This window comes from Danio rerio, chromosome 7 (assembly GCF_052040795.2).
Source record: "Danio rerio strain M-AB ecotype USA chromosome 7, GRCz13ab, whole genome shotgun sequence".
Taxonomy (NCBI): Eukaryota; Metazoa; Chordata; class Actinopteri; order Cypriniformes; family Danionidae; genus Danio; species Danio rerio.
In genome coordinates, this window is record NC_141027.1 from 58,565,032 (window position 1) to 58,578,011 (window position 12,980).

At 34.9% G+C, this 12,980-nt stretch overlaps 2 protein-coding genes across 2 annotated transcripts in view; one reads left to right on the forward strand and one right to left on the reverse strand.

The window, feature by feature from the left end:
• The window catches only part of LOC147843211 (uncharacterized), a 501,869-nt gene that overhangs the window by 341,029 nt on the left and 147,860 nt on the right, over window positions 1–12,980 (forward strand). The gene's annotated exons all lie outside the window — the stretch shown is intronic.
• On the reverse strand, window positions 1,618–11,753 carry sdcbp (syndecan binding protein (syntenin)). The gene is given in 9 exon segments (NM_214798.2): window positions 1,618–1,835; window positions 1,933–2,024; window positions 2,130–2,301; window positions 4,178–4,353; window positions 6,306–6,467; window positions 7,785–7,891; window positions 10,901–11,009; window positions 11,105–11,205; window positions 11,621–11,753. Coding segments are annotated over 8 exon segments (924 nt in total). The 5' UTR covers window positions 11,156–11,205; window positions 11,621–11,753; the 3' UTR covers window positions 1,618–1,780.

Consider the following 12,980-nt stretch of genomic DNA (forward strand, 5'->3'; position numbering starts at 1 on the left):
GATTAAATATTTTGAAACTTATTTTAAGGTCAACATTATTAGCCTCCCTAAACAACATTTTTTTGATTGTCTGCAGAACAAACTACTATTATACAATGACTTGCCTAATTACCCTAATTAACCCTTTGAATCATACTTTAATCTAAATGCTTGTATTCAGAAAAAAATCTAGTAAAATATTATGTACTGTCATCAAGCAAAGATAAAATAAATCAGTTATTAGAAATGAGTTATTAAATTTATTATGTTTAATAATGTGTTGAAAATCTTCTTTCCATTTAACTATTAATTGGGGGGAAAGGGTTGTTAATAATTAAGGAGGGCTAATAAATCTGACTTCAGCTGTATATATACAGTTATTGTCCTCACAGTAAATAAATAAAGAGAAATAAATACAATAGAATAAAAATATGAAACAAACTGTGCTTTAGGCATATTCACTGTAAGGAAAAAAAACTTTAGCTACAGCAGTCTTTCAGTCAAAAGCAGTGAGGGATTTTTTCCTTTCGATATTTGATTAATGATAAAAACAGTCAAAAGCAGGAATATTGCGTGCTGTCACTTTAAGAGCAGTTCAACAGCATGCGCTCTTTCGCGCTTTTAAAAACATAAATGATTTGAATGTACATCAATAAAGGATGCGCATCCCATGCAGCAAAAGATACATTACAGTACTTGCTTTTAGTAATTTTCACGTGGAACTGAGCTTTGCAGAGCAACAAACGTGTACAACTGGAAAGGGGGCGGTATATAATGCAATAACCGTTTAAACTCTATTGATGTTTTTTCATTATCGTTAGAAGCCAAAATCGAAATGGAATCTTCGATTAAATGCACAGCCCTAAAATAAATGGGGAGTTAATCTCATATTAAAGCAATGTTATTGTAAAATAAATTAAACTATTAAACTATATTAACAAAAATAACTGTAGCAAAAGAAAACAGGTAACAAAAATACTGTGTGTGATAATGATCACTTGAAGGATGATCACGTGCACAGGGTTTATGTTAGCCCTGTTAATAATCTGTTCAAATAATAATTAAAGCGAAAGCAGCAACCGCTGCTGCTTACAAAAGTATATATTTATTTTTTTCAAATCGTGAGCTCTTGTGAGCAGCAGGACTGTAGGTGCATGATCATCGCTTTTTGTCCAGTCTATTTGAAAGAGAACCGATAGCACCAGTTGCGTTTCCTCTAGGCACGGTTACTTCACGCAAGTAAATGGGAACGCGCACACATCACATCACCTGTGTGCACAAGTGACCAACTTCTCATTCAGTATTTACCTGCTTTCTTTGCTTGTGTGGAACAATTATTTTCGATTCTAAGATCAAATTTGCACAAATATTGGGCCATCTTTATTGTCGAACACTGCTTTTAAGAAAACTACCATTTAAAAATAATTTCCAATGAGCCATAGTGGCTAGTGGGAGTGTTTATCTAACCCGACACAGCTGAAATGTACCTGCATTTGGCGGGATGGTGGTTGTTAATGTCAAGCCTTGGTTACTCAACGAAAAGGTATGCAGGTTTAGAACAACATGTAAATGAGTAAAGGATTACAGCATTTCTGGTTACACTATTACTTTTATTTAAAAAAAAGCTGAAGTAAATATCTATGATTCTCCTTACTTTGTTTTGTCTTTGCATGTCAAAAATCTCTAAAACATACATGTATAAATTCTCACAATGTTAGCTGAACTTGTACCACAGACCAAATGTGAGCTGTCAAAGCTGTGGCCAAATCATCCTAAGCTGTACAGTTTGACCCAAACCAACTCACACCTCAGGAATAGAATGATCCATGAGTGACTTTACAATACTACTGGACATCCTGCAATGAGAAAAGACAGAAAATGAGGAATGAAAAAAAGAAAAAAGATATCTATATAGAGTTAATAGGTAATGCACCCAAGGTTTACTTTGCATACCTTTTCATCATGTGTTCAAAGATGACCACTGGCATTACGGTTATTGTGACAACGCCCCCGCTAGAATTAAGAATGTCCATGATTTGCGTGTCCTGATAAAACAGAAGTAAAAAAAAGGAAAGTAGCTTAAATCAAATCTTACACCTTAACTGCTGTTTTTAGAAATAAGAAAAAAGTATTATATGAATGTCATTTACCTTTAGTCCAATGATGTTCTGACCATTGATCTCACAGATTTGATGATCAGTAAGCAGGCCGTTGCGTGCAGATGAGCTGTCCTTTACTATTGAGGTGATCCGACCTTTTCTAAAAATAAAGCCAAGCTGCCCGTTCATGTCCTTGTGAAGGGTAACAGTTCGCTCCAGTGGTCTGCAAACAATGACAGATCATGCACATTCATGTAAGATCATAAAAATGCTTCATTATTTACTAGGTTAACTACAGTGCCTGTTTTAGGGTAATGGCATATTATACAGGGCTTGCAAAACCCGGTAGACCGACATCCCATGGCTATTGTTTTTCCAGTCAGGCAAGTAGATTTTGTAAATTCTATTTAGTTTAATAGCTTGTTTTACACTGATATGTTTGGCACTGAAGTATGTATAAAATATTCATTTCTTACCTCAGAATTATACAGAGTTATAGTACAGTTTAACCTCTTAAGGCCCAAGCTGTTTTTTACATGCATTTTTTATTTCACGTTGTTTTTTGGGCTTATTGGAACCTAATTAGAATAAAAATCTTCGTATCATCTTTTAGAGAAAAATGTTGTCCATGTGAACTTGTGGTTTGAATTTACATAAAACATAATTGTTCCTGAATGTTTTTGATGCATATATAACCTAGAATTTTTTTTACTTGCTTTGACTTTCAGAGAGTAAAAACAAAATATTTTCCCAACATTTTTGGACAGTTAAAATTAGGGTTTGGGACATTTCATATGACACTGTATGTCTGTAATAAAATATAAAACATTCAAATTTTATTTTTAAATAACCACTTAAGAGCTAAAATGTGCTGTCCACATATGTGGACACTCAAGCTCTAGGAAGTTAATAGGACATGTCTTTCTTTGAGTTCATAAACAGGCAGTTTTACATCATGTTAGCGCTTTGTAAGCTGTGCGAAATTAAAAATATATATCTTTATGTAATTATTCAATATTAAGATCAAAATACGCTAGTTAGTCATTCAGACTGTCACAAAAATTACACACGAATGAATGTTATGAAAACATTCCACTATTTGGTATGATTGCAATTATACCAGAAGTGAACCGGACCAGAGTTCGCGTGAACCGTACCCAAGACCACCTTTTCAGGCAGACTTCCGGTTCACGGGTGTGCACCCGAGTTCAGATGACACATTCACACTAGCTAAACGTACCGTACTCTGATGTCAAACGAACCTGGGTGAGAACCAAAAGTGCTAGTGAGCAAACAACCTTATACCAAGACTAAAGAATCTCTAAAGGGACTTTGACTTAAAGGGATAGTGATCCTAAAATGAAAATGGAACCACTATTTACTCCTTTACTCCCTAACATTTTTTTTTGGTTATTTAAAAAAGTATTAATTATTTAAAACTAAATAGAAAAATAATACAATTTCAGTTATTTAAAAATAAACATATAGCCTATAACAAATGCCATTATATGTTAAATCATTTACTGAAATTAAATATGATATGTTGTACAAGATTTCTAGATTTAGCAATATCAGCAACAGTAGCAGAGATCATTTTTCGTATTGAATATTTAGCTTTTTTTTAGCTGCTTCTTTCTTGATTTTTATTTTTATTACAATTACGGGTTCTAAAATATGTTAAAACCAATGTTTTTTGCAGTAATATTTTTGTATGAATGGAAAGCAAATGATATTTGTCTCCATTTTTTGCTGATCCAAAAAATTGTCTGATCCGTGATGTACAAAACATAGTGTGATCTAAACTGTAAGATTTGTGATCCGTAACACCACTACTGATAACCACAGTCTAAATTTTGGTATATTTACGGTCTGAATTTAAAATATTGGTCAATGACAACACATACAATGTTTGCACTGCTGGATAGTTGTGAGTCTAAAACTACATAACACGCACTCCTGTGTCTGATCTCTTCATGAATTATTCAGATTTAATGACCTGAACCTCATAAATAAAACAGCATTGTGCAGAGTATTTGAAACCTGCCGAACTGCTCCGTGTAATATGTGTTTGTGCATGTGTGTATGTGTGTTTTTCATACCTGTCTCGCACAGCCAAAGTAATTCTCTCTGGATTGGAGTTCTTGAGCACCTTGTGTGCATAATCGCTATTCCAGCCTGCACATGATTTGCCATTGATCTCCAGAATCTGATCACCAAAGCGCAGTCCTGCCAAAGCTGCAGCTGTGTTGGCCTGCACTAACTGCACAAACACACCCTGAAACACATATTTGAGCACTGAGAATCAGAGAATATCATTATACTTAATGATACTAATAAAAAAGAAAACAATGAACACTTACACAATTTTAAATCAAATTATTAACATAAAAAAACACTTTAAAATGTCCATACATCACCTCCAACTTAACAAGCAAATAGCAATATTGCTATAGATTATCTAGGGCTGTGCAATATGATAATACACTACACTAATACACTAACCAGCCACGTTATTAGGTTCACCTTACTAGTACCAGGTTGGACCCGTTTTGCCATCAAAACTTCGTTAATCCTTCACGTGGCATAAATTCAACAGGGTACTGGAAATATTGCTCAGATATTTTGATAATATTGACATGATAGCATCATGCAGTTGCTGTAGATTTGTAAGCTGCACATCCATAATGCGAATCTCCCGTTCCACCACATCCCAAAGGTGCTATATTGGATTAGGTTCTGGTGACTTTAATGGCCATTTGAGTAGTGTGAACTCGTTGTCATGTTCAAGAATGACAATGCTTTATGACAGTGCGTTATCCTGTTGGAAGAGGCCATCAGAAGATGGGTACACTGTGGTCATAAAGGGATGACAGGGTCACCAACAATACTTAGGTAAGCTGTAGTGTGGACACGATGCTCAAATGGTACTAATGGACCCCAAGTGTGCCAAGAAAACATCCTCACACCATTACACCACCAGCAGCAGACTAAACTGTTGATATAAGGCAGGATGGATCCATACTTTCATGTTGTTGATGTCAAATTCTGACCTTCCATCCAAATGTGGCAGCAGAAATCGAGACTCATCAGACCAGGCAACATTTTTCCAATCTTCTATTGTGCAATTTTGGTGAGCCTGTGTGAATTGTAGCCTCAGCTTCCTGATCTTAGCTGACAGGAGTGGCACCTGGTGTGGTCTTCTGCTGCTGTAGCCCATCAGCCTCAAGGTTGAACGTGTTGTGTGTTCAGAGAGGCTCTTCTGCATATCTCCGTTGTAATGAGTGGTTATTTTATATTGATTTTAAATATGACAAAAGTCTATCTATTCATATTATACTCTATTTTTTATATGGTGGCTTCACAAAACACATTGTTTATGGTAATTCTATTTTAACAAAATTATAGTAGGTCAATATCACCTATAGGTGGACATCCATAACAAGTCGACATGAATAACATGTCAGATCAGAAATTTAAAAAGTACAATGTTTTTGTACACATTTTTGTACAACATTTTAGGTACCAATATTATATGCTGGGTCTGTAATAGTTACACTTTGAGTAGTGTTTTATATTTTATTAAAATTTATTTATGATTTCAACATTTTTAATTAAACATTTGCCCTGAAGTTCTGTTTATAGTGAGAAATATGATCACATGAATAAGTAAAGATTGTAAAATTTAAAAAAAGTGTAGAAATTATTAAAAAGTACAGAAATTAAGGGTGATGAAGTGGTTTAGTGGTTAGCACTGTCGCCTCACAGCAAAAAGGTTGCTGGTTCGAGTCTTGGTTGGGTCAGTTGGCATTTCTGTGTGGAGTTTGCATGTTCTCCCTATGTTGGCGTAGGTTTCCTCTGGGTGCTCTGTTTTCCCCCACAGTTTAAAGACATGTGGTCCAGATGAATTGAATAAACTAAATTGGCCGTAGTGTATGAGAGTGTATGGATGTTTCCCAGTACTGGGTTGCAGCTAGAAGGGCATAGGCTGTGTAAAACATATTCTGGATAAGCTGGTGGTTCATTCCGCTGTGGTGACCCCTGAGTAATAAAGGGACTAAGCTGAAGGCAAATGAATGAATGAATATTTAAATTAACTAATTAAATTGACAGAAGAAAGCACTATATTGTGATGACATTTTCGTCATATCGCCCAGCCCTTAGATTATCTGCTCTTTTTTTCTTTATAAAACATCTTATATTTGAAGAATTTATGACATTAATAAATACATTATCTATGGCTTTGAGGCGGAGGCCAATTTTTCCATCCATGTCTTTGCACAGCACCACCTCCCGTACACCCTGCCGAATCTCCGCTCTCTTCACTCCCAGGTCACTTCCTGTTATAGGTGCTGCTGCCCAGCTCATTCCAGAGGTACACACGCTGAGAGCCTAAAAGAAAAGCAATATTACTATACTGCAAAAATCATTTGGTTACCTAAAATGTTATATCATGTGATTTAGTCAAATCAAAATTATTATTTAAAGGGTTAGTTCACCCTAAATAAATAAAATTATATATATATAGTTCATATAGTTCCACGTGAACTGTTTTGATAGTGTTTTTGGTATCTTTCTGGACTTTGAAAGAGTCAGGACCATTGCTGTCTCTGGAGGACCAGGGAGCTCTGGGATTTCATCAGAAATATTTTAATTTGTGCTCTGAAGATAAATGAAGATGTCAGGGGGTTGAAACTACATACATTTTTTGGTAAACTACCCCTTTAAAGTAATTTTAATTAAAAAAAAATTAAATCAGTGAATAAAGCTTCTTAAAGCAACTTCTGAAAAGTTTATTTTCACACGAACATGTAGTGCTGGGCCTTTTTCAGTAAGGAGGCTTAACCAGTGTGGATTTTAAACGCGAACTCTGAGTTGATTTAGTGATTCGAGAGATTAAAAACTGAGTTTTATGTTTCAGAACAGCTGATCTGAGTTGTCAATCAACTCTAAGTAGACTAATTCAGAGTTAAGTGCACACAGTGAGACTATAAAAAGGCATTATCAATGCAGCTCAGATATTACAAGTTACATCTGAAAAAAGAGATCAGCATTTCTTTCTCCAGCTGAACTCGATGTGCTCATGCAAAGTTATAGCAAATATGACCATATATTTAAAAAAGCAACTCCACTGCATCAGCGAATAAGAGACAGTTAACGTGGGAAAACAGCTGCTCAAGTAATAATCACCTTAATCTAATAAAAGTACATGTCCCTGCTGAAGGACAGTGAATTTAAGCTAATTATTTATTTTTTGCATTATCAAAAGTAAACCTTAAAACTATGGTATTGAATCTATTTGTACATTTCCCAAAAAGGACAGCCATTTTTGTAACTTTGTTCTTTATGTGACTGAAATGTAGGCAATGAATAACTAAGGCTAAAGTGAGAAATACCGCTTCATCTTTAAAAAATGGGAGAAGACAGACAGAAACTCAAAAGTTTAGAGAATAAAACCTGCTTATAACCAGGTTAGGTTGTAATGTATTTCACGACTGAAAATATCATAAAAAAAACTGTAGGTTGAACTTTTTGTAATCAGACTCTGGAATAGACTAGTCAACTGAGCCAAGTTTAAAACAATCATATTAAAAACTGCACTAAAGTCCAGCTACTTTAAATGATTAATTCTTTCTCTTTTTTCAATATATTGTAGCTAAGATGCAATTAAAATGTTTCTGTGTGGCTTTCACAGGCAAACACACTCACCCCAGCAGTCTGGTCAGCGATTGACGAGGAAAATGTTTGTAGGGCATCTGAACTGAGGTTTAGACCCATAAACTCATTCAGCTCAGGGTACAACCTGCTACTGGTACCTAACAACAGAAACAAGCAACATAAAAAAGGTCTAGCTTTATTTGCTACATAATGCAAGCAAAATAATTCCTTCTGATATCAGCACAAAGTAACAGATAAAAACTGTTAGCAATCTTTAAGCTATATCTTAAAACTATAGCAAAATATTAGAGCAGAGCAAAAGCTTAAGACTAAGGACATTGTCATTTGTCAACATGGCTCTTGCAAATGTAGTTTCCACATCTTTTCCATTCCTGAAAATGTTGATTTTAAAATGATATGTTTACCCAAAATTTAACATTTTGTCATCATTTACCCACCCTTCACTTTTAACAAATCCACTTAAGATTCTTTTTTCTGTTGAACACAAAAAAAGGCATTAGGCCGAAACATTACTTTTTCCCACTGACAGCCAAGTCATGGGCTGAGTTAATGATCTTTTAATTGGCTAAAAAGCAGGTAGTTGTAGTGCCATAAGATTACTAACTGATAAGAGACATTCCTGAGCTGTGCGTGGGTAGCATGATCGCCTCACAGCAAGAATATCTATAGTTCGAGCCCCGGCTGGGTCAGTTGGCATTTCTGTGTGGAGTTTGCATGTTCTACCCGTGTTGGTGTGGCACCTCCAGGTGCTCTAGTTTCCCCCACAGTCCAAACAAATGCACTGTAAGTAAATTAAATAAGCTAAATTGGCCATAGTGTATGTGTGTGAAAGAGTGTGTATGAGTGCTGCGTAAAAACATATGCTGGATAAGTTGGTGGTTCATTCCACTGTGGCGACCCCTGAGCAGGGCCGGATAACCAATGGGCCTTATGGGCACAGGCCCAGGGGCCCTTTCGCATTTAGGGCCCCTGCGATGGCGGAGAAAAAAAAAAGACAATTTCGAAGTGTCTTTTTAGGCTAATTGCAAATAGCGCACCTAGTTGGAATAATCGATTCACGGTTTACGCCCATTAATGCCTATTTGACAGAGACAACATGAGTAAAGAGCTACTTAGCATTACAGTGTGAGTTGCGTACCTCGTAATGTGCACAGTAACATCTTTTGATGAGATTGGTCATCAACCTGATTTGAATCCACCATCAGCTGAACTCATGCTACTTTTTTTCTCTCCATTACATATCAGATTAAAAATATATTTATGTTTAACAGGAAGGAAACATTTTTTAAAAATAATGCAAATGTGATATAAAGTCACAAGTGCCTCGTGGGTCTTTATTAATGTTTAGCCTTAATAAAGGTGCCTCCCTCTCTGTAAAAACTATATTGCTCAGACAACTGTTTTTCTTCTGAGCAAAAAATCGCTATCATATATAACTATTATTATTATTATTATTATATTTAATTGTCTTTCTTTCTTTTACTAAACAGAATGCTGTAATTGGTCAAGAGCGGAAACCAGGCACGTGCACACATAGGGCTCAACCTGTGCAGTGCACATGCCCTTTTTTGTCTTGGATAGAAAGTGCCCTTTCAGAATGATCTGAAGTGCCCCTGTGACACACACATACATATACATACATACATACATATATATATATATATATATATTATATATATAGTGCTTGAACAAGTATACTAAAAAACATTCATTTTCACTAGTTTTATTAGTATTTTTATTCAATGCTTTGGAAAATAAGTTAAATCTTTGTAGACTATAAATACATATGTACTATCATTTATTTAAATATGTGAGCAACAAATTATAAATTCATTTTATTTAAAAATTATTATATTATTCTTATTTTTTTAATTAAACTATAGGGGTGCGGCCAGATAGGGGGCCTTACAAGATATGTGCCCAGGGGCCCCTGAGTTCTTGATCCGGGCCTGCCCCTGACTAATAAAAGGACTAAACTGAAAAGAAAATGAATGAATGAATAAATGAATGAATGACACCAAATATAATAGCAGAAACTTACAAGCTATAATTCTGTCACTAGTAATATCCAAAAGATAGAAATGAACATCACCGTATTGTAGCTCTGATAGGGACACAAGTGTTTTAATTGAAAGAAAAACTGGTGCAGGTGTAGTATATGGACCGCATGTGCCCACAGTTTACAGTTTGTGATCATATCTCTGTTTTGTTTAGTTTTGTTTTGTTGATATATGATTCAGATATTCATAGTAACTTAAAACAGATAGAAATATGTTATAGTAAAATAGTTTTTCCTGCATTTCTACGGAGATTCCAAAATACAGTAGCTGCCAATTTGGCTCATTGTTTTTTTGCTCATGCAGAGGTGGATTTAGTGATTTAGGGGCCTAAAGCAATTTCAGCCATGGGGCCCAAATCCTGAAATGCACTCTTTCTACTATGTTATAATTTTATATTATTTATGTTATTTATTGTGCTGTTTTTTATGTCACTTATTCTTCTTTTCTATATTTTATCCTAATGCAAGCTCTACATTTTAAATTATTATTTTTTTTATAGATTTATAACTAAAAATAATAAGGATATATTTTTTATAAATTAGACTGCTAAACTGCTCCATGATTGGGGTGGTGGATATTTTATAGTATAATCTTATAATGACATAATATTACATTATTCAAATAATATTATCTTTTATTGCATATTAAATAATATTTAATGATGTAAAAATGTATTTGTTTGACTCTCACTTTACAAAATATGATAGAAAACAATGTTATACATAGTTTATAGGTATAATTTACTGTGGGCCCTGAGATGTCCTGGGGTTAAGTGGCTGTTTACCTTGCCTATTGGTTAAATCCACCCCTGGGCACATGTCATTTGACTGAAAACTATCAATAGTCCCCAGTTTATATGATAACATTCTTATTTCCAACAGAGGAAAAACTGATAAAGGTTTGAATCCACATTAGAGTAAGTAAATAGTAAGTACATTTTATTTTTTGGGTGAACTATCTATTAATATCTGATTGTTCAAGTTTGTGAGAACACTGCAGTAAAGTGTGGCTGGACGTAGCTACTGATGATCTAAGCCTCTTTCCCATCACAGACGTTGAAATAATGCATACAGAACATATTGTTACCTGTTTGTTCAGCTTTTGAATCATAGTAGGTACTGGGTTCATTCTGGTCACTGGAAGGTTCGGGGAGAGGTAAAGCTTTTGATGGACTCGCAGTTGGAGTGTTGTGTGCCTTGAGAGAAAAATTAAAATAAAAGTTGTATATTGATTATGTAAAATAGCCTAAGTCATGCTGTTTCTTTTAAAAAATACACAAATGCGACCAACCTGTATGAATTTATCCACCTTCATGTCTTCTAGAGATGGATAGAGTGACATTTTGGCTAATTCTGTTTGAAGCACACCCGGATCGATGTCCTGCAGAAATTCTGAGACACACGGTTGGGTTAGCTCGTGTTACAAGAGAAAATATACCATTTAAACGCGTAAAGTAAGTCATAAACAAATGCGAATAACTATGTGTAAACTATATCCACTTGTTTATTTATTTATAGACTGCATTTCTTTTATCTCATCAAGAGATTCGGCGCAACACAGTCGCATAATACGTCACAATCTTGCAGACGTCAAACTGTTATTTTCGATTTGGAAAGACATAAGACGACAAATATGCTATAGTGGTCAATCATATCTGCAATAAAGTCTAAAGAGAACCTAATAAAAATACTGAATAATTCAGCTACTACATCAGTAGCCATACATCCTTGCTAGGAGTGTGACAGATAAACATTAGCGCGTTTTCTGACGCTCTGTGAAGATGCGGCCAGGATGATGCGCACTCACCTTGACGATGCAGATGCTCACGCGCGTCAATAAGCTGTATTTTGCGCTTGTCGATGCAGTTTATGAAGTAGCAAATGTTTGACAGCTGCTTTAGCTCGCTGGATATCAGAAAGAGTGATGTCCGTTGGTGTCCTGGATGAGGAAAATGTACTAGAGCTCATGTCATCACATCGCAGCAAAGCCAGAGCGCCCTCTAGCTAATGAAACACTAACCGCAGAATTCAAAGAGCAAAAGAAAAACAAAAAAGAAAAACAACCAATAAAAAAAATATGTCAACACATTATAAATGAACTAAACACTTTCTGACCGCAACAGTTTTTTAAATCACATGTTTTTCTTGAGTTTTATTTATGTGGTGATGTCTGATGCATTCTTTTTTGTCTTATTCCTTTTGTGTGTGTGTGTGTGTGTGTGTGTGTGTATATACTTATACATTGTTGTGAGGATGTTTAATGAGCTTTTATTTGCTTTATATTTAAATACAAACATGTATTCAAATGCAAACATGTTAAAACACAATATATATTTTTATGCACACACACACACACACACACACACACACACACACACACACACACACATATATATATATATATATATATATATATATATATATATATATATATATATATATATATATATATATATATGAATAGATATAAATATTTGCAGAAATGGGAGGGGTGTACTCACTTTTGTGACATACTGTGTGTGTGTATATATAATTTTTTTTGTGTGTGTGTGTGTGTGTGTGTGTGTGTGTGTGTGTGTGTGTGTGTGTGTGTGTGTGTGTCTGTTAAAGAAATGTATATATCCTCTATTGTAGACGGACACATTGCTCATAATCATGTCATACCAGTAATGAACAGCAGATGGCCTAGGTGTCCTACTAATCCACATACTGTCCTAAAATTACAGATTTTGTGCACAGAAAATTTCTGAAATTAATTTATTCTGTGTTTATATGGTTCACGGTATGTAAACCACAAAAAAAGTGTTGTGTGTTTGCACAAATAAAACTCATTTTAATATCTCATATATAGTAAACATTTGAAGTTTAACCTTTCATCAAAGTTGCCTTAAAACTATTTAACAACATCCATTCTTGCCTTAGGACAATTTTAAAAAACATTCTTATTCTGACTCTTAAAGGGAATAAGACTGATTGTTTTAATGCACGTTATGGTCAAAACACACCCATAACTCATCAACAGAATAAGCTCAACCCTGTTAGACCATGCGCTGGGCCGCAGAGCATATATTTCTGTGCTTAAAATAGCAAGTACATTCGGACCTGCCCTTAACGCTTTTGCACCATGCACTTCAGACTTTGCTAGTTTCATACTGATTGCTTTATTG